Source organism: Eptesicus fuscus, chromosome 12, assembly GCF_027574615.1.
Source record: "Eptesicus fuscus isolate TK198812 chromosome 12, DD_ASM_mEF_20220401, whole genome shotgun sequence".
Lineage (NCBI taxonomy): Eukaryota > Metazoa > Chordata > Mammalia > Chiroptera > Vespertilionidae > Eptesicus > Eptesicus fuscus.
The window spans coordinates 81,163,951-81,184,511 of record NC_072484.1 but is presented as its reverse complement, the minus strand read 5'-3'; the positions used below and the strand labels follow the sequence as shown (position 1 = coordinate 81,184,511).

At 40.6% G+C, this 20,561-nt stretch overlaps 2 protein-coding genes across 3 annotated transcripts; one reads left to right on the top strand and one right to left on the bottom strand.

Moving 5' to 3' along the window:
* Positions 1-1,706: 1,706 nt before the first annotated feature.
* On the bottom strand, positions 1,707-10,029 carry HAUS1 (HAUS augmin like complex subunit 1). The gene is made up of 9 exons (XM_008158001.3): positions 9,911-10,029; positions 8,915-9,089; positions 8,165-8,300; positions 6,875-7,009; positions 5,737-5,860; positions 5,279-5,344; positions 3,128-3,199; positions 2,857-2,904; positions 1,707-2,054 (listed from the first exon to the last, which is right to left on the bottom strand). The coding sequence occupies exons 1-9, from the start codon at positions 9,938-9,940 to the stop codon at positions 2,004-2,006; spliced, it is 837 nt and encodes a 278-aa protein (XP_008156223.2). The 5' UTR covers positions 9,941-10,029; the 3' UTR covers positions 1,707-2,003.
* A 1,343-nt stretch (positions 10,030-11,372) lies between these two features.
* ATP5F1A (ATP synthase F1 subunit alpha) lies at positions 11,373-19,493 on the top strand. Of its 2 annotated transcripts, none has more exons than XM_008158009.3 (12): positions 11,373-11,502; positions 12,706-12,784; positions 13,657-13,826; positions 15,675-15,848; positions 15,947-16,113; positions 16,317-16,465; positions 16,802-16,953; positions 17,056-17,280; positions 18,037-18,144; positions 18,269-18,413; positions 19,007-19,157; positions 19,272-19,493. In XM_008158009.3, exons 1-12 carry the CDS (start codon positions 11,443-11,445, stop codon positions 19,351-19,353), a joined length of 1,662 nt encoding a protein of 553 aa, XP_008156231.1. In that variant the 5' UTR covers positions 11,373-11,442; the 3' UTR covers positions 19,354-19,493. The 2 variants fall into 2 exon arrangements, with proteins under 2 accessions (XP_008156231.1, XP_054580075.1); XM_054724100.1 differs by lacking the exon at positions 11,373-11,502 and adding an exon at positions 12,904-13,172 and having other exon boundaries at positions 12,717-12,784.
* The last annotated feature ends 1,068 nt before the right edge of the window (positions 19,494-20,561 follow it).

Genomic DNA, 20,561 nt, shown 5'->3' with positions numbered 1-20,561 from the left:
GAAGCTGGGAAGCTGAGTGAAAATTGGTTGCCAATTTGTCTCAATGGGCTAGGAAGAAAAAAAATCTGTGATCAAAACCAGACTAGGGCAAGAAACACTGCCCATTTTATCTTGTGAAAACCAGTAGCAATTAAACTAACCCCCCTCTCTGGACCCCCTGTCCTTAAATTTGATGTCTTATTTTTATGCAAAGTACTTGTAAGTTTTTTCAGTTTTATTTATTTGTTTGGTTTTATTTGTCTTCTTATTTCTGAAGCCTTTTAGACATATATTACTTAAACATACTCATAATGCCACTTCTTTAAGATTCAAAATTCTCCCAGTGGCTTTTCTAATATACTTATTATTTCATCTGTTGTGTTTGAATCTTTGAACCCTATGGAACTTAATTTGCGTATATAAATTGTCTGGCCAGAAATTACTGACTTAGTTTCCCCCAGAAGGTAATTCACTATTCACCACATATTACCTGATTATACAGTTCTTGCTAAAAGTGGGTTTGACAAGGAAGGGCACAAATAGGCCTAGAAGCAAGTTTGGGATCCTGAATATAGTCTGGTGGAATAAAATATTAGTTTAGCTATTATCTAAGGAACTCCTATAAACTAAAAGACCAAACCATGATACCTAAATGGCTAAAGAATATGGACAGTTTCAAAAAACGGAAATGCAATTTTTTTTTGTATTATATTTAGCCACATATTTGTGGAAAAGGAGAGGAAGGAAATTTTTAAAAAATATACTTTTATTGATTTCAGAGAGAAGGGAGAGGAAGAGATAGAAACATCAATGATGAGAATAATTGATCAGCTGCCTCCTGCATGCCCCCTACTGGGAATTAAGCCCGACCAGAATCAAACCCGGGACTCTTCAGTCCACAAGCCAATGCTCTAACCATTGAGCAAAACCAGCTAGGGTGAAAATTTTGAAGGTCATTTAGATAATTTTCAAAAAACTAATTGCTTCCTAATCACATGGTATGAAACTTTTAAAGATACAAAAAGGTGCATAGTGAAAAATTCTCTTCCTTCTTCCCTGCATATTTGTCATATCCATGAAAGATTCTGCCATGCAGGAATTTTAAATATTTCAAAAATTTCATTTATGGTTCCTGGATTTTTGTCATGTTTCTGACTCTATGATTATTTCAAAGTCAAAATATTAAAACTCCTCCATGATTTCTTGTACTTTTTAAAATACTTAAATCTCTGATCCTTTGTAACTATCCTGATATAAGGTGTGACTATGGATTTAACACCATGTGTTCAATTACCCATTTGTCCACCACTTTTATTTTTTCCATCACCATTTATCCCTTCTATGACCTTCCACGTCCATGTACCCTCCTCATCCCCCACAATCACCACTGTTGTCCATGCCCACAGTTCTTTTTTTTTTTTAGGTCAATCCCTCCATCCCCCCAGAGTTGTCTGACTGTCCCCTATCTGTAAGTCTGTCTCTATTTTGCTTGTCTCTACCACTGACTTTAAAGGCCATCTTTTTCATAAATTAAATTTCTGCATATATTAACATTTGGAGGTAGGCAGGTGAGCTGATCAGAAAGCAAACCCCTGGAGAGGGAAGAAAATAACTGGAGTTAGAGAACCTTTCCTTTTCGCTTAACTGACCTAACGAGTGACTACATGACAACTGTCATCGTATTCACCTAATAGAACCACTGAAGGACAATGAACCACCAATAATATAGAAAACCAACATTTTTATTCTGAAAACTATGTATTTGGGCACAAAAATGCAATACATAGCAGAAACCACTATCCTATCAATAGTGACATTATCTCAGCTAAGAACACAGACATTAAGTTATCAAGGAATGCCAAGAGGAAACAAAGTCCTTTTAAATATATATTTTTTATTTTATTTTTTCCATCATCATTTATTCTCCCCTATATATTTTATTACTCTTAAGGTGTTTTTCATCTTAAGATTAAAGTCCTATTTAATTTACTTTCTTCGGGAGCACCAAGTTTATTTGGCTCTGGTCACAGTTCCATCATTTCTACTTCCTTTGTGAGTTCAGCTTCAATGGTAGCCTAAAGGAAGAAAGAAACACCTAAAGTACTATAAAGAAGGACATAAAACAGGTGCTCTAACTTCTACCCCTATTTAAAATAAGGGAAATACAAAAAAAACCCATTAAAACAAAAATGAAAAAACATTATAAATATTAAATATGCTTTTAGACATTCCCTTTTACATTTCTCCTCTTTTCCAAACCCCAGAAGTTTTCAGACTCCTGAGTGTAATCGACATCTAAAGAGGGGAAAAAAGCCTTAGAGAGATGATTTAGTCTAATGATATAGGAGTAGATTTTCCTGACCTTTACTCCTTAAACAATGTACTTCTGTAATTCCAACTTTCCGTAACAGCAACTTTCCGTGGTCTCCTACAGAACCCACCCTCTTTAATACCACAGGCCCTTTACATCATAAGCCAATTGGCCTTCTTCAGTCCTATCTTCCACTGAATACTCCCAGGCAGCTGGACCTCATCATTTCCCTAAGCTTGGAAAAGCCCTCCATTTTTGGCTCTGGAGCATTGACCAATTCCTTTTGCCTAGAATATTCTGTGTCTCATTCACCCACCCCTTCCACCAAAGACAATCTAAGCAAGAATTTTAAAGACATAAAAGACCACTATGTATTCTTTTTGTGGAAAAGAACATATATACATATGCCAAAAGAATTATTAAAAGATGCATGAGAATGATACACAGCAACTTTGGGTCTATGGTTTAGCTTTGAGGAGGAAGAAAGAAGGATGAAGGGAGCTTTAGCTAGATCAGCATTTATTTTATTTCTTTTTTAAAAGCTGAAGAAAAAAACCGAAACTTACTAATTCTAGCTTTGCTTCTTCAATTTTCACCTGAGCAAGAGATGGATCCTTTTAATGGAAAACAAAATAAGGAAAGGTTATATTAACTTAATTAGGGCTCAAGGGGAAAAAAATGCAATGATCCTTTCAAAAGTCAAAAATCTTACAGAGGGTATACCCATTGAAATTCAGCTTGAACTTTAAATCCTTAAGCATGGATTCACTATTTTCATGATCATTTAGTGCATACTAAAAAAGACATCTGCTTTTTTTATTTCATAAAAATGATTACCGGCATTAAATCTAAATAGGACTCCAATTTTTTCTTCAAAGGTATAGTCTGTTGTTTTAGTTCTTCCAGTTTCTGGGGATGAAAACAAAACAAAACAGAGTCATAGAGTAATAGAGATATTCACAATTAAATACTGCTCATTTCTGAAGTAAAACATAGTAAAGCATTAACACTAGGAATTTAAAATAACAGATCAAATAAAGAGTTTCAAAGATAAACAGATAAACTCACTTCCAATGGAAACAGTCTTTACAAGATGCTTAAAATAGAAAAGTTTTACTCCCATTTACTAAAAACAGGATCTAAGTATGCTGTCTAGGAACCCAAAATAATGTGATTAAGAGGAACTGAAATATAAGGGAACAATTAGAATCTCAAATACATATTTATGAATTGTCAACTTTAGATTCCAAAAATCAAAGTATAAAAAAAATCTTAAGAATAATAAAATATATACGGGGGATAAATGGTGATGGAAAAACAATGAAATAATCCTATATAATAAAAGGCCAGCCACCATAAGCGTAATGACTGGAATGACCAGAGACCAGAACCACCACGGCCCCTCGCTGGGCTGGCCCTGACCCCAAGCAAGCAGTTAGGGATGATCAGGCAGGCAGGCAGAGTGGTTAGGGGCGATCAGGCAGGCAGGCAAGTGGTTAGGGTAGGCAAGCCAGTGGTTAGGGGTGATCAGGTAGGCAGATGACCCCCTGCTGGGCAGGCCCTGCCCCCAAGCAAGTGGTTAGGCGCGATCAGGTAGGCAGGCAGAGTGGTTAGGGGTGATCAGCAGGCAGACCAATGGTTAGGGGTGATCAGGTAGGCAGGCAAGTGGTTAGGGGCAATGAGGTAGGCAGAGGGCCCCTCCCTGGGCTGGCTCCGCCGCTAAGCAAGCAGTTAGGGGAGATCAAGCAGGCAGGCAGAGTGGTTATGGGCGATCAGGCAGGCAGACCAGTGATTAGGGGTGATCAAGTAGGCAGGCAAGTGGTTAGGGGCAATCAGGTAGGCAGACAACCCCTCGCAGGGCTGGTCCCACCCCCCAGCAAAGAAAGAGGGAGGCCCAGGCCACTGGCTGTGACTCTGTGGCAGGTGTGTGGCCGGCCAGCGATCGCCCCACAGAGTGAAGCCCAGACCAGCCAAGCCATCACACCCCACGCCTGTCGCCTGCAGAGGGAGGCCACCAGTGGGCAGGGGAGCGGGGGCAGTGTTGCACAGATGGCAAGCAGTGGCAGTGGCGGGGGTGGGGCCAGCTGCCTGCAGCTGATGAAAGGAAAGTCCCGATAGGCCCTGATCTCAGGCCAGGCCTAAGGACCCTACCCGAGGGGTCCCAGATTGTGAGAGGGTGTGGGCCGAGCCGAGGGACCCCCCCAACCCCTGAGTGCACGAATTTTCATTAAAATTGAAAAGTTTATGAATTGTCAACTTTAGATTCCAAAAGAGCCCTAGCCGGTTTTGCTCAATGGTTAGAGTGTTGGCTGAAGACTGATGAGTCTTGGGTTCAAGTCTGGTTGAGGGCATGTACCTCAGTTGCAGGCTTGATTTCCGACCACAGTCGGGGCATGTTCGAGAGGCAACCAGTCGATTTGTCTCTCTCACAGCAATGTTTCTCTCTCTCTGTCTCTCCCCCTCCCTTCCATTTTCTCTAAAAAAATCAATTGGAAAAAATATCCTAGGTGAGGATTAAAAACAAACAAACAAACAAAACACACAGAGTAATAAAATACCACAAAGTCCTTATTATTTCCTTTTCCCACCAAAGCAGATAAAATCTTTATAAAACCTAAAAACCCAGAATTACATTCTGCAGTTTCGGGGCCTGCGTTTTTACTGTACTTTGAAAGAGAAGAAGGAGGAAGACCTAGATGGTTAGCACATAGTTCCTCAATAAATTTGTTTAATAAATAAATCAATAGTGTATAACTGACTCCAGCTAAGAGTTTCTAGCATACAGTAATAAAGAAATCTAAACTAATGTGAGGATATATACAGCTAAACAAGGAATAAAGATATGAATACTGATGAACATCAAGTACAGAGATAAAGGAAAAGAAATCAGGTTAACAGTGAATAAAGCTCTATAAAAAGAAACAAGTGAAAAAGCAGATTGTGCACTAAGATTTTAAAGAAAGTTAAACCGGGTTAAACTAAGCTCACCTCTGAAAGTTCTACTAGTGACTGATGAGACAGAGAAGCCTCCATGCCTCTGGCCGATAGTTTCTCCTACGGATACAAAAAAGGGGGGTTCAGTTAAGAAAATTATTTTCTAAGTGATCATTATTAAATGTTTCAACATATAACCCAGTAAAGAGAAGCTACAAATCACAGATGAAACATGCATCTAAGCACTTTTATGTTGCATGTCAATCTTTCCAGAGCCACAGGTATGTGGTAGGATGGGCACAGTGCTTCTTAAGATCCTGAGCTTCGGGGCCTGGCTGCCTGCATGGGAATCTGGATCTACTGATAAGCAGCTATGAAACCTTGGGCAGTTACCGATTTTCTCTGTAGTTCCCTTGTCTGTAAAAAAGGATTGCTAATACTGCCTAGTTGTGAAGATGAAGGTCAAAAAGAAGTATGAAGAGACCTAACATTTTTCAGTCCTTCATACATACCTCTAAAGCTCTGATTCCAAATCTGGACTCCTCTGACTTTGCTTTTAGGAAGTCCATGTTCTGAAGACGATTGTTAACTTTGGCCCTTTCTGTAGACAGCTGCAACTCTGTCTTCTTGAGATCCCTTTAAAAAGTAAAATTGAAACATTTTTTTCTCCTCAGTGAAATTATTATTTAAAAAAAAAAGCTCTATTACTTTTTGGATTCAACGCTGAATTAGATAAGAATACATAACATAGTTGCTGGATTTTCTACCATAAAATTTATATCCCACACTAATTAACAGGCATTCTTTTAGGTCATCCTCCCCTTGATGTTGACATCTGGGGTTTTTCTCAAGAAATATGAAATAATTTTAAGGTTAATTTATGCCAATTATTCTTAGAGAAAGTAAATTGCTGCTTAGAAAAGTGACTAAAAATACCATAAAGCTGCCCAGCTGGCATGGCTCAGTGGTTGAGCATCAACCTATGAACCAGGAGTCATGGTTTGATTCCCGGGTTCAGGGCTTGATGCCCAGGTTGCAGGCTGGATCCCTAGTGGGGATCAATGATTCTCTCTCATCATTGATGTTTCTATCTCTCTCCCTCTCTTTTCCTCTCTGAAATCATTTAAAAAATACCCTAAAGCCAATTTGAATTATGGAGGTCCCAAAAGGCCTCTCTCCTACATGTGACATAACACAGTGCCTTGCATATACACAGTCAATATTTATTGATTAAATTTACATACTGCCACTTTATGTGTGCATAAGCATATTCCTGATCTGCAGCATCTAATGTCTGGGACAACAGGACCTAAAAAAGGCCCAGAGCATCAAGAGAGATAGTAGAGAACTAGCATAAAAAAAAAAAAAAGAGCAACAAAATATAATGCACTTTAAGTTGCCCTATAGTTTATTAAAAAAAAGAAAAGAAAGTTCACATACATTTAAAAAATGAACAAACCCAGGTTATTTGTAAAAAAGAAGGAAAAACTGTATTAAGTAAAAGGTGAAAGTCTATGCCCAACCTCCATTCAAGTCATTTTCTACTTTAAAAAACATTTTATGGACCCCATTTCTTAAAAACTAAATATGATAAAGTCCTATTATTGCCTTTTAATAAAAATTGTCACCATTTCCAATTCAGTTACTTACTCTCGCAGACATTTTTCTAATACTAAACTTGCAGTTAATTTTTTTTCAAGTTTTACCAATTCAAGCTTGAGTTCTTCATTTTTGGATTTGGTATGAAAAAGATCAGAGGTCAAATCATTCACTGTAGAGAGAAAACTAAAAAAAAAAATCTGGTCACATAAATGGACATCAAGGAGAATAATTACAATTATCCCTCATTTCTAACAATGACTTGACCTCTATGTAGATTCTTCCATAACCACACTGTTTCGTACCTCTATTTTGTACCTGCTGTTCTCATTGCCTGCAAAGCCTTTCTTCACCTGGCAAATTTCCTTGTCTTTCAAAACGCAAATAAGATGGACTCCCATCCTGGAATTCACTTCCCTTTTCTCTGTGCCCAAGCTATAGCTTGCACATTCCTGTTATGTTACAGCTGTGACACTCGGTGTTATACTTTTACATGAGCCTCCCTTATTTGACCACGAGCAGAGATTGTTCTTGACTGCAATTACTATCCTATTCATCTCTGCTTCTCCAATGCTATGTATATGTGTGTATATGGCATATAACCAGTATTTAGCATCTACTAAATGGACTTAAGTCTAGATGTCTGCTGCCATACAATATACGTTTTTATTCCTGAAACACTACTCTTGAGCATATATATAAATTCCAAGCCCTTATATTGACAGTGAAGCAGAACAGCTGTACAGTTCTCCGTAAGTTATAGTTGTCGTCCTAGCTAAGATATGGCCACCAGTGATATTCATATAGACTTGGGAGTCAGACAGGGTTTGAACCTCAACTCTGCCATTTACTAGCTCAGAGAAGTTATTTAACACCCCTCCTGAACTTCAGTTTCCTCTTGGGGTTAATGGAAGAATAATGTCGTTATACAGGTGAAATGCCTGTAACAAAGAATAAAGGTCCTTAAACTACTCTACCCGTAGGGTAGGAACATAACCAAAATTCAGTATGCTCAACCAGATGATTTAGCTACGACTTTTCTCATGGTATACTTATAAGGAACAATGTAAGTGATACCTAATACCTTTTCAAATATACATGCAAATCAAACTTCAAAAACCTGATCCTGGAAGGAGAAAACACTAAAATTTAACCAATACTAAGTTTACCTGAATGAATTACACATACTCACTAGCAACGATAAAGAGTTAATTAAATTCAGTGTTTGGGCACTTATTGTTCATTTCCCACACAGAATTACACTGAGTGTTTAAACAGTCTTTTAGGTCAAGACCTTATAACATATATGATTACAGAAATGAAAACTATCGTAAAAATTACCTAGATACTGAGGTATCCTTTACTTCAAGGGCCACTGCACTGTCAACCAAAGCGTTCAGATACCTAGAACCAGTGCTGGAGAGACTGGCAGGGGAGAAATTCACACTCTCCATGAGAAGGTCTTGAAGATGCTTGGCTGAAAAGATAAAATAATTCTAGATGTTTGTTTTGTTTTATTTTTAATTTTTAACAGTTTAACTGAAATCTTTCACATATCATACAATGCACCCACCTAAAGTATACATACCTGTAATTCAATGGCATTTAGTATATTAAGAGTGGCATACCCATCAATATAGTCAATTTCAGAACATTTGCATCACCCCAAAAGAAACCCCAATTCTTAGCAATCATTTTCCAATTCCCAACCCACGAAGCCCTAGCAACCACTAATATGCGTTTTGTCTCTACTCATTTGTCTACTATGGACATTTCATGTAAATGGTATATCAGCCTTGGCCAGTGGGGAGCATCCTCCCATACACCGAAAAGTTTCGGGTTTAATTCCGGGTCAGGGCACATGCCCAGGTTGTGGGTTCCATCCCCAGTCAAGGTGTGTATGGGAGACAACCAATCGATGTTTCTCTCACATAGATGTTTCTTTCTCTCTCCCTCTCCCTTCCTCTCTAAAAACAAACAAGAGAATCCTAAAGACTTTTCTATACTCAATTACTCTTGTACACTTTAGTGTTATAAAATTTGGTTCCTTCTGGTTATTATCTCATTCAAAAACTCTGGAATTAATCTCACCTTCTGATTCATATTCACTTGCTTTCTGTTTCAAGTCCTCTATTACCAGGTGGCCATCCCTGTCCCGGACCCTGTTGCGTTCTGAAAGGTGATGTAAGATCTCTGTGGTCCGGGCATTGACCTCATATTGTGGAATAGGATGATCTCCAAATATCTTTTTCAACCACGCAGCAACCTAACCATGAAAAGGAAGGCAAATACTTTAAGTCTTGTTTACTGTAATGGCACAAAGGAAGTAATACAAGTAAGCGATCAGAAGCAAACAAAATGCTTTCTATGAATATTCTGAAGTCCTACTTACTTCACATCTTAACTTGTCTTTAAGAAGATACATACCAGATGTCAGGAAATAAGTGAGGAATCACAAGGAACAAAATGACCAGAAAACAATCCATCCATTCCCAAAGGAACAAAAGCGGCATATAGGCTAGTAACTTGCACCACTCAAATAATTTAAAAGATCAGTATGCATGTGCTTACTAAAGCATTAGTACCCATGCAAACTCTGAAAAAAGAGTTGTCCACAATACACAAGCCCCACAGAGGCTCGTAGGGCTGGGATGTGGGACACGGAGGCAGGTCAGGAGTGTGTAAGGACAAAAAAAGACCTTTCCTTTTCTTTGCTATGGCCTTCCACAATTTATGAGAGAGTACCTGGTGATTAAACCCCAAGATTGTTGGCTCCTCTGATTCCAACTATGGGACAAGATAAGCTACTCTCAAGGAGTAGCATCTTGCATCCCCCTTCAGTCGGCTGGGAGGGATTTTGTACCAGGGGGCTCCTCAACTCCCCTTCAAGCGCAAGACTAAGCAGGGGAAGGGAGGGAAAAGCCCTTTCCAGGGCGGTCCAAGTAGAAAGGGGAATCAAAGAACTCGAAGGAGGACTAAAGATGGGCCCCCGGACTAAGTAACCAAACCTAGCAGATCTGCCCTGCGGGCGGGTGTGTCAAAGACTCCGCTTCTAGGACGCGGCAAATGCCGGCTCCCGCCCCTCACCTGCGCCTCTTTCTCCCCAGGCGCTTCCATTGCGGCTGCTCCCGCCACTTCGGGAGTAGCTCCCCGCCGGAGAATTGCCGGGCTTGCTCTGAAGGCCCCGCCCACACGCCGTGGATCCAGCCCCTTAGGGGCCCGGGACTTCTGGGAGTTGTAGTTTTCACTAGGACTGCAGGCTGCTGCAAGGCTCCAGCACTGCAAGCCTCTCCCTGCTGGCCACCTCGCCTCGCCCTCCGCCCTCCATGGTATAATCTACAGGACGAGAATAGAATCGCATAGAGCCACGCTGTGTTTTCTTATACTTTGATCATTAACTTGAATTGCTTGTCTTAAAAAAAAATACCTGAAACTTGTTTTTTTGGATAGCAGATGTTTGTGTGCACTAGCTTAAATTTTTCATTTTACCCTGGCATTATAAACTGCAGCAACCTTAGTCTTACCCGTTAGTCTCCACTACCAAAGAGCTAAATGTGCTGGAGACTTTTAAAATAAATAGCTGACAGCCCTGGCCGGTGTGGCTCAGTTGTTTGGAGCGTCCTTCCTTACCAGAAGATGGCAGGTTCCATTCCAATCAGGGCATATACCAGTTACCGGGCCGGTGGGGCACATACAAAAGGCAGCCAATCGATGTTTCTCTCCCCTGCCCACCCTCTATAAAAATCAATGGAAACATGTCCCTGGGTGAGGATTAAAAAAATAAATAAGATAAAATAAAATTGTTGACAGCATTCAACTGCTAGCGCTGCCACTCAGCTACTCTTCCATGGAAAGTTCTCTGCCCCCTCCATGATTGTAGTTAACACTGTGAGTGATTCTTGATACTGCTCCTGCAATGTATACTTTTCCATGGGATTTCTTATTTTTGTTCATTGTTACAGGAACCTGTAAATTAGACACACACTATTTTACATATTTCCACATTAAAACCACACGCACATAGGCCTCCCCTGAGCTTGTCAAGTTTAGTATGTGGCCCCTCTTTCGTCCACGGGTACTTGTCAAAATTCAGAGCCCCAAATTTTTGACACAGAGGGTCTGGGGTGGGGCCCCATTGATCTGAGAATCACCTTTTTCTGCAGAAAACTGTTTCGTAGCGACAGCCTCAGACCTGACACCTCCAACCTGCTTCATGGTCAACCTGCCTGCCGCGCCCTCAGACGGGGTGTCACCGCCACCTGTGACCGGAACGGGGCCAGGGAACTGCTTCCTGTCTGGTTCCGCTACCCACGTGGTCGCCCCGGGCAGGCACAAGGTTAACTGCAAAGACCAAAGTAAACGTGTAAGCAATGCCTGCGCGGAAGCTGGCAAAGGTCTAACCATTCATTTTGAAATTTACATCTAAAAAAATAATACCTAAAAAAAAAAGTAACCACCCCCACCTCGCGAAAGGCAGATTTGCATCCGGGAGGTGAAAGCGAGGGGCGGTACTTCCGGGTCAGGTGGGCTGGCTGCCTTGACCTTCCTCGCCGCTCAGCCATTTTGTCCCAGTCAGTCCGAGGCTGCGGCTGCAGAGGAACTTCCGAGGAGCTGCAAAGATGCTGTCCGTGCGCGTCGCCGCGGCCGTAGCCCGCGCCCTCCCTCGGCGGGCCGGGCTGGTGAGCGCAGGGCACCGGCGGGAGGAGGTGGCCCGTGCGCGCGGCAGCGGGTGATGGTGGGGCGCTGGCTCGGGAGCTCTTGCTGCAAGGAGGGTGAGGGGCTGTGGCAGGCGCCGCCATCTTGCACTGCTGGCTGCTCCGGCCGGGCCCGGCTGGGCAGGAGAGCGGCGGAAAGGCCCTTGTGTTCGCCATCCGTGCGAGATGGTGCAGAGTGGTGCAGGGGGGACAGTGACCTTGGTGCTGTCCAGGGATGGGGCCTCCGGAGGATTCCCTTCTTGGGTTGAGAGCGGCTCGCGAGGGGCCTTGGGGGAAGGTCAGGGCCTGGGCGCTAGCTGTCCGAAGCCTGGGCGGAAACGGGGTGGCCGGGCCCCGCTGGTTCTCCGGGACTCCCTCGCTGAAGGTCAGAGCGAGCTGCGGACGCCTGGCCTGTGAAGGTCAGCGGGCCCCGGCATTGCACTCTGCCCGGAGGTCAGTGCAGAGGGGAGCGGTAAATGAAGGGGGTTTTCTGAATACGTGGGTGGGCGTCCTCTTAGTGCTGAATGCTGAAAGGATTATGAAAACCCAGCACAACCCAGTACCTGTGGCCGGTACCGTGACGGCCGGGAAGCCGGCTTGTGCATTGTCCCAGGCTAGCAGGAGAGCTTGCTTTGTGGTACTTGGACAGGTTTTAAGATTCCGTCCTTGGGGAATTGTTAGGCAGTGATTGAGGACTCGAGGAAAATAGAACATAGGTTGGGAAATACCTGTAAAGGTCAGTGCCCTTCATTACTTCTCTCTCGAACATAACCTGTACTTAAATCCTGTGTAAGCGCTTTTACATTTATTTTTTTCCACCTTAAAAGTAGTCTCAACTTGAAGGGTGAAATAGACATACTGCCCTAACACAACCACTGGTAGCATAGTTTCTAATCAAATGTCAACATTGACAGTTTTTTGTTTTCTTGATTAAAAACAAGTATTTTTTTATTGATTTCATAGAGGAAGGGAGAGAGAGAAGCATTGATCGGCTGCCTCCTGCACACCCCACACTGGGAACCAAGCCCACAACCCAGGCTTGTGCCCTGACTAGGAATCCAACTGTGACCTCGAGTATAATTAATATCTTAGTAGATAACTTGATCAAACTAAGCTTGCATTCAAGCTAGCCAGTTTTATAAAGGCCTTTTTAAAAATCAGATTTTAAAAATACATTTTTTGCCCTAGGTCTCCAAAAATGCTTTGGGATCATCCTTCATTGCTACAAGGAATCTCCATGCCTCTAACACTCTTCTTCAGAAGACTGGTGAGTCATTATTTCTAAATCTACACCACACTTACTACCCTCTCATTAAATGAAAGATAAGTTACATAGTTGTTGCAGGCTTTTTTTCCCTACTTGTTAATTTTTTCTCTCAATTTTAGTTACTGCGGAACTCCAGATTTTTTTTTTCTTTTTCTAAATATATTTTTATTGATTTCAGAGAGGAAGGGGAGAGAGAGAGAGAAACATCGATGAGAGAGAATCATTTATCAGCTGCTTCCTGCACACCCCCTATCGGGGATCAAGCTGAAACCTGTGCATGTGCCCTGACATGGATGGATTGAACTGTGACCTCCTGGTTCATAGGTCAGCCACACCTGCCCGGCCGAACCTCAGATTCTTAACCCACAATGTGCCATTTACTGTGTTGGTAGGTTTGCTTGTTCTAGTGAAATGAACTACAGTTTTATATATTTCTCTTTTGATGTTAGTACAGCTTCTTCTGATAATGTTGGGTGGAAACAGAATGTGCACATGTCAGGTGGTGGACACACTTTCTGATCTATGAAAGATTTTTTTCCTCTCCTAAAAAAAATTACAAAAAGTAGGCAGTTTTTACCTCTTACGTTTTTCAAAGGCAATAGCTGCTAATCTATGAATTTGCCCTTGCAAGTTTATTTTAAGGATATTTTAATTTTATTAGTTTTTTATCTGTCTTGTGGAGTTTTCTCTGAATCACTTGGGTTCTTTTTCATAGGTCTCAAGCTTTTTTGAATAGAACTATATATATTGCATTTTGGAATATAATTTGATCATTGTGATCACAAAACTATATTATTCATGTTGTTATGCAAATAGGTTTTGAAAAGAAACTGGGGCCAGATTATTATTTGTAATGGAATTGCTCTCAATAGGCACTGCCGAGATGTCCTCTATTCTTGAAGAGCGAATTCTTGGAGCTGATACCTCTGTTGACCTTGAAGAGACTGGGCGTGTCTTAAGTATTGGTGATGGTATTGCCAGAGTACATGGGCTGAGGAATGTTCAAGCAGAAGAAATGGTAGAGTTTTCTTCAGGCTTAAAGGTAAATTATAAAATAGTATTTTGCTGTTTTAGGGTTGTTGTCTTCATTTAGTTAATGATTTAGTAAATCAGATTATGTCATTTTTTCCCCTTAATTTTTAATTAATTAATTTAGTTTTTACTTTAAATCTCAATCTGCCTCAGGGTTTTTGTGGTCAATGTCATAGATTGTGAAAATAAATTTAAGGGTTTTTACTCTAGAAACTGATTTACACATAAGTTGTAGCCATTAGCTCCTAAATATAAGTTTAGTAAAACCCAAATTCTAAGAAGTTTAAGTCTGTTCTTTGTAGCTGTGAAGATCATCTTATATAAAAGCATTTGCTAACTTTAATTAAACTCATTTAATTAAATTAATAAATTCATTTCTGGTGGAAAGTTCAAAGTCACTGACTTTGTATTTCTAGTAAGAATAGATCTATTGGTGAGAGGTCGCTATCATAAGTTCTCTGAGGATACAAGCCCACTTCTTTCTACGAGGTTAAGCCTAGTTGGCCAGTCCAGTGAGAATTAAAAGTTGTAGGAATCATAGTTCTCTGCGGAAAGCAGAGCCTGATGTCTAGATAGACCAGGGGCAGTAGTACACACATAGGGGAAAGGATCGTCTTGGTCCTCTTGCTAGTATGGAAAAAGAGCCACCTCATATGTACAAGACGAATTGTAGGGCCAAAAGTTTTATCAGTGTCTAAAAATTTAACCTCTTTTATCTTCAGTGTGTGTATCTTATATGTCTTTGAAAGCTTAGGCTGAAATCAATGAGCTCTCGAGCCTCCTTTTAGCTTTTAAGAGTCTTAGCCCATACCGTCAATAGAACTTTCTGCAATGACAGAAATATTCGATGTCTGCGCTGTTTAATATGGTAACTAGTGTATGTATGAGACCCTTGAGCATGTAAAAGGTAGCTGGTGTGACCTAAGGGACCACATTTAAAATTTTGAGTTTAAATTTAAGAAGCTACATGTGGTTAGTGACTTATATTGAAGTCAGATTTAGACTGAAGATTCAGTACCTCCAATAATATTCTACGATATTCCTCTATATTCTAGGCTCAACCTAGTAGAAAAAAGTGGATGTATATCATCAGAGAGCTTATGATAGCTATACCAGATCTTACATTACTGATCAGACTGAGTTCCTAGAATAGCCTTTTTGTTTTGATTTAGGGACTATAAAATTGTACCATTTTGAAATATGGTTGTAATGACAGATGATCCAGTACTATTATGAAAGTTTTATCTTGATTGGGTAGCTTTTAATTTCACTTCCCATTAACCCGACAAGTAGAGGTTCTCATTAGATAATTAAACTGTTTATGGAGCTTCTTATAGATAAAAAAATGTAAATCAACTATATCTTAAAATTTCCAATTGCACTTGATCACTATTTCATATTGATCACCCAGCTCAAAAACTATGGTCAAAGGAAATGCAGTAGAAAAATTTACCATGTTCAATTTCTTTCCTTCCACGTGCTCTTTGAGGATGTGATAAGAAGCAAGTCCTTTTTAAAATTTTTATTTATTGATTTTTAGAGAGAGAAACATTAATTTGTTGTTCCACTTATTTATGCATTCATTGGTGGACTCCTGTATATGCCCTGTCCAGGGATCGAACCTGCAACCTTGACATATTGGGTTGAGGCTCTTAACCAACTGAGCTATCTGGCCAAGGTGCTATTTTAAAAGACTTCACCAAAGAAGATTGTTTATTGGAAAAATACTTAAGAGTAAACCAGATCTAAAGAACAATACTGCTTTTTTCCCCAATAGCTATTTTCATATCTTGTAGTGTTGGTATGTGGGGAGAAGAGCCACTCGGGGTTCATTGGTGTTCAATTGTCTTTTATGTAGGGTATGTCTCTGAACTTGGAACCTGACAATGTTGGTGTTGTCGTGTTTGGAAATGATAAACTAATTAAGGAAGGAGATATTGTGAAGCGAACAGGAGCCATTGTGGATGTTCCTGTTGGCGAGGAGCTTTTGGGTCGTGTAGTAGATGCCCTTGGTAATGCCATTGATGGGAAGGTAGGTTTATCATTCATTAGATGTAGTTCCTTTTTGATGTGGTTGTAGTTTCTAACAAATATCAAGACTGATTGTTCTGGGGTTCTTTTTATCAACAGGGTCCAATTGGTTCCAAGATCCGTAGGCGAGTTGGCCTGAAAGCCCCTGGGATCATTCCTCGAATCTCTGTGCGGGAACCAATGCAGACTGGCATTAAGGCTGTGGATAGCTTGGTGCCCATTGGTCGTGGTCAGCGTGAGCTGATTATTGGTGACCGACAGACTGGGTAAAGACTCAGTAGCTTGTTAAAAGTTCTAACTAAAATAGGCTCTATGAAAAAATTACTTTATAGAGTTGGAATGGTAAATGCTTTGGATATAACGGGGAGAATAAAATTTGATGTGTGGATTAGTTGTAGTAGTGAAATTTTAATTGGAGAATTTTTTTAAACATTTAGTTAAGATTTATGTTTACTTTTGCTTTTTAAAGCAAAACATCAATTGCTATTGACACAATCATTAACCAGAAACGTTTCAATGATGGAACGGATGAAAAGAAGAAGCTGTACTGTATCTATGTTGCTATTGGTCAGAAGAGATCCACTGTTGCCCAGTTGGTGAAGAGACTTACAGATGCAGGTATTAAAGAACTTTAGTCCCATTGTTGTTACCTGGGAGTCCTATAGCTGCCAATCTTAGGATAGTGTCTACTTAATGAAGGCTCATTTTAATTACTCTCTAATGAACTCTATACTAATATAGTCAATAAATAAAAGAAAAATAAATGAAAAAATTAGCACAAAACAATAAATTTTAAGGTTTTATTATTTTCTTTAAAGTAGAAGCTGTTTGACTCAGATTAATCTTAGTAGTAAATCACTCAGTAAAGCATTTAGATAATTTTTATTACAGTAGCCTCTACTTTAGAAATCACAATATTAACAACCTTGTAAAACAAATCTGTGTTTTTCTCAGATGCCATGAAGTACACCATTGTGGTTTCAGCTACCGCTTCTGATGCTGCCCCGCTTCAGTACCTGGCTCCTTATTCTGGCTGTTCTATGGGGGAATATTTCAGGGATAATGGCAAACATGCTTTGATCATCTATGATGACTTATCCAAACAGGTCAAAATAAATGTATTTTTAGACTCTGTATGTTTGCACTATGTGACCAAATGTAGCTTCTGTCTTAATAGGTGGATTTCATAACCCTTTTCTGTACTATAGGCTGTTGCTTATCGTCAGATGTCTTTGCTGCTGCGCCGACCCCCTGGTCGTGAGGCCTATCCTGGTGATGTGTTCTACCTACACTCCCGTCTGCTAGAGAGAGCAGCCAAAATGAACGATTCTTTTGGTGGTGGCTCCTTGACTGCTTTACCAGTCATAGAAACACAAGCTGGTGATGTGTCTGCTTACATTCCAACGAATGTCATTTCCATCACTGACGGACAGGTATTATTCTTATGCTTAATATAAATGTAAAAGCTTAGGGTGATTCCAATGTATTGGTTGAGAATAGTAGTTCTGAACTGATTTTACTTTTTTATTATGGAAAATTTCAAATGTATGCAGAAGTAAATAGGATAGTATAGCAAAACCCCATATATTTTCCCATATATCAATTTATAGTATAGAGTACTTTATTCTTGCTTCATTTATATCCCTGCTATCCTTCCCCCTGCATAATTTTGAGCAAATCCCAGAGATCGTTTTCACTTCACCTGTATATAATAATAAAAGTGTGATATGCTAATTAGACTGGATGGCCAAATGACCTTCCGGACGTCCTTCCTGAAGAAGCTGCGGTGGTGAGGGGTTAGGGGCGATCAGGCAGGCAGGCAGAGTGGTTAGGGGTGATCAAGCAGGCAGGCAGAGTGGTTTAGGAGCCAGTGGTCCTGGATTGCGAGAGGGTGCAGGCCAGGCTGAGGGACCTCCTCTCCCCCGCCCCCCCGCACGGATTTCATGCACCAGGCCTCTCATATTTTAATAAAACGTTACCTTTTTTTCATGTCATGCACATCTCCCAATCTCAGCAATGAAATAAATAGGTTGATTTGGGTTGTGAAAGATTTGAGGAGCTATTTACCCTAAGAGAGCATTTAGTATTCTTTCTCAGCGTTTTTGGGCTTCAGTTTTTCAGCACAGTATCTTAACTTTGAAATGTTGATTTCTAAGTTTGTTAGCGTGTGCATTGTCCTTACATTGTAGATCTTCTTGGAAACAGAATTGTTCTACAAAGGTATTCGCCCTGCCATTAACGTTGGTTTGTCTGTGTCCCGTGTTGGATCTGCTGCTCAAACCAGGGCCATGAAGCAGGTAATTTGAATCACTTTTGGGGAGAGGTATCATTAGGTTAAAATCCAAGTGTATTTGTATAGTGCTCTGTGTCATTGAGTGAAGTATTTTTGTATCGTAGGAGTTAACCAATTCTATATTTCAGGTGGCAGGTACCATGAAGCTGGAATTGGCTCAGTATCGTGAGGTTGCTGCTTTTGCTCAGTTCGGTTCTGATCTTGATGCTGCCACTCAACAACTCTTGAGTCGTGGTGTACGTCTGACTGAATTGCTGAAGCAAGGACAGTATTGTGAGTTGCTCGCTTTATTTGGTCAAGTTCCTACTATGTGGGAATGTCACATAGCTTCCTACAAGCTGTAATGCATGCTGCTATCTCACCAGAGGTACTGCTTTTTGAATGCAATTGATGCCTAGTTTATTTAATCAAAGTACAGACAGTCCTTATCATTTAAATGTAAATGCTACAGACTTAATAACCAGCAAAACTTACTAAATATGTTTAATACCTTTTGGGGAATTAAGACTTACTTGATGCTCCTCTCACCCCATTATATGAGTGTAGAATTTGGGCTATTTAAAGGAGTGTTATTATGCATTTATCTTGTTATAAAAATTTAGCAAATTATTTATAACCAAAATAATTTAAACGCTGCCAGGTGATAAACAGTGCTTGTGGAGAATGCCCTAATATTATACGTTAGGACTTGCAAATATAAGAAAATCTGTTTCCTGGGGAGGGAGGTGGGATGGAGTTTCTCACTGAGAACGTGAGAATAAGTGATATGAGGAAACTTGTTAATGGAGGGGAAAGTAACTTTCTCTGACTTTGGTAACATGGTATTTATTTGAACAACTCACTGACATCCTTTTGTTTCTCTTCAGCTCCCATGGCTATTGAAGAGCAAGTGGCTGTTATTTATGCCGGTGTAAGAGGGTATCTTGATAAATTGGAGCCCAGCAAGATCACAAAGTTTGAGAGTGCTTTCTTGTCTCATGTTATCAGCCAACACCAAACCCTGTTGGGCAATATCAGGTATGAACACAATTGTATAAAGTCTTGTTAAAATTCTTTTGTATTTTGTAGTTAACCTAGTCATTGAATTTTTGTCCAGGTCAGAACTAATGATCTCCTTTTATTTCCAAACAGGACTGACGGAAAGATCTCAGAACAGTCAGATGCAAAGCTGAAAGAAATTGTAACAAACTTCTTGGCTGGATTTGAAGCTTAAACTCCTATGGATTCACATCAAATACCAGTTTGGTTTTGTCATTGTTTCTTCTAGTAATCAGTTCCATTTGTAAAAGGTTTACTCTCATGCTCCAGATGTACAGAATCACCATAAAAATAAAGGTTCCATATTGCTTGGTGGTTTTCTGTAGTTTGAATGATTCCTTTAAAAGAACTGAGATTGCTTTGAGGAATTGGTAAGCATTGCTTCGTTGCTTATTTTATTTGACTGTTATCATTCTAAGTAGGCTTAAATAATTCACAGCTAAGTTCTTTGCAGATTCTAGAGTGCTTTGTATTGGGTTAAACAAATTCATTGACTTGGCAAATTGAATAACAGCTTACTCCTGCCCTTGGGTGTTTTCGGACCACAGCCTCTGCTTTACCAGGCTCTGGTCCCAGGGTCTCATCTGGCTTTAGCTAGCTGGTCAGAACTCCTGCCAGGTTTATACCTCTTTCCTGGATGGGAGGGATCAGACTATGGGAAATTAAATAAAACATACTGTTATTGAGGATCAGAGAGAGTTCATTGAATTCTCTGGCAGACTCCATCATTGTCTCATCAATGAATACATGAGAAAGATCTCTCTCGAGGTGCTTTGCAATCTTCTTGGGGAAGTAAAATATCTAAGAGGAACAGAAATTAGAGAACAGAAGGATATATCATGTTATTAAGGGCTAGTTTGTGATAAAGTTGACAAGTTCAAGAAGTGGGAAGACACTAAGGGCTGGAGAAAGGAGTAGTGATGAGCAGGAGGAAGCATGACCCATAGCCTGCAAAGCATGAGCTAAGATGGGGTGGCAGGACAGAGAACAGCCTGACTGGCATGGGGTGGGGAAGCTGCGGAATGAGATGGGGAAGGTCAGGATAGGGCCGGACCTGAGAGGATCAGCAATGTAGATGCATGTAACTGACTTTCCGCTTTTCTTCCCCTCCCTCAAATTCTGCACCTGTCATTTAAAATTGCAGCCTTTAACGGGATGGTTTCTCTGGGCATGTTCAGATTCGTCCCGGATTCAGTGAACACAGCAGCTGCTCTCCGCTTCTGGCTGTGTGGGAGGGAGGGGCCAGGCTGCAGTGTCTGCCGTGGACTGGGTGTCGTGCTGTCTGTGCCTCCAGCCAGCAGTGATCCCAAGCGGGCCGCCCCACATCGCTGATCCTCCATGTCCCTATCTGCTCAGGGCTGGTAATCCTGACGCCCCTCGGTC

What these genes read in the sequence shown, in the direction of transcription:
- HAUS1 (XM_008158001.3), bottom strand. Translation starts at nt 9,940, where the DNA reads ATGGAAGCGCCTGGGGAGAAAGAGGCGCAG. An exon ending in AAGGATACCTCAGTATCTAG is followed by an intron (nt 7,010 to 8,164) that starts GTAATTTTTACG and finishes TTTTTTTTTTAG; the next exon opens with TTTTCTCTCTACAGTGAATG. An exon ending in TTAGAAAAATGTCTGCGAGA is followed by an intron (nt 5,861 to 6,874) that starts GTAAGTAACTGA and finishes TACTTTTTAAAG; the next exon opens with GGATCTCAAGAAGACAGAGT.
- ATP5F1A (XM_008158009.3), top strand. Translation starts at nt 11,443, where the DNA reads ATGCTGTCCGTGCGCGTCGCCGCGGCCGTAGCCCGCGCCCTCCCTCGG. An exon ending in GAAGAGACTTACAGATGCAG is followed by an intron (nt 16,466 to 16,801) that starts GTATTAAAGAAC and finishes TGTTTTTCTCAG; the next exon opens with ATGCCATGAAGTACACCATT. An exon ending in ACCCTGTTGGGCAATATCAG is followed by an intron (nt 19,158 to 19,271) that starts GTATGAACACAA and finishes ATTTCCAAACAG; the next exon opens with GACTGACGGAAAGATCTCAG.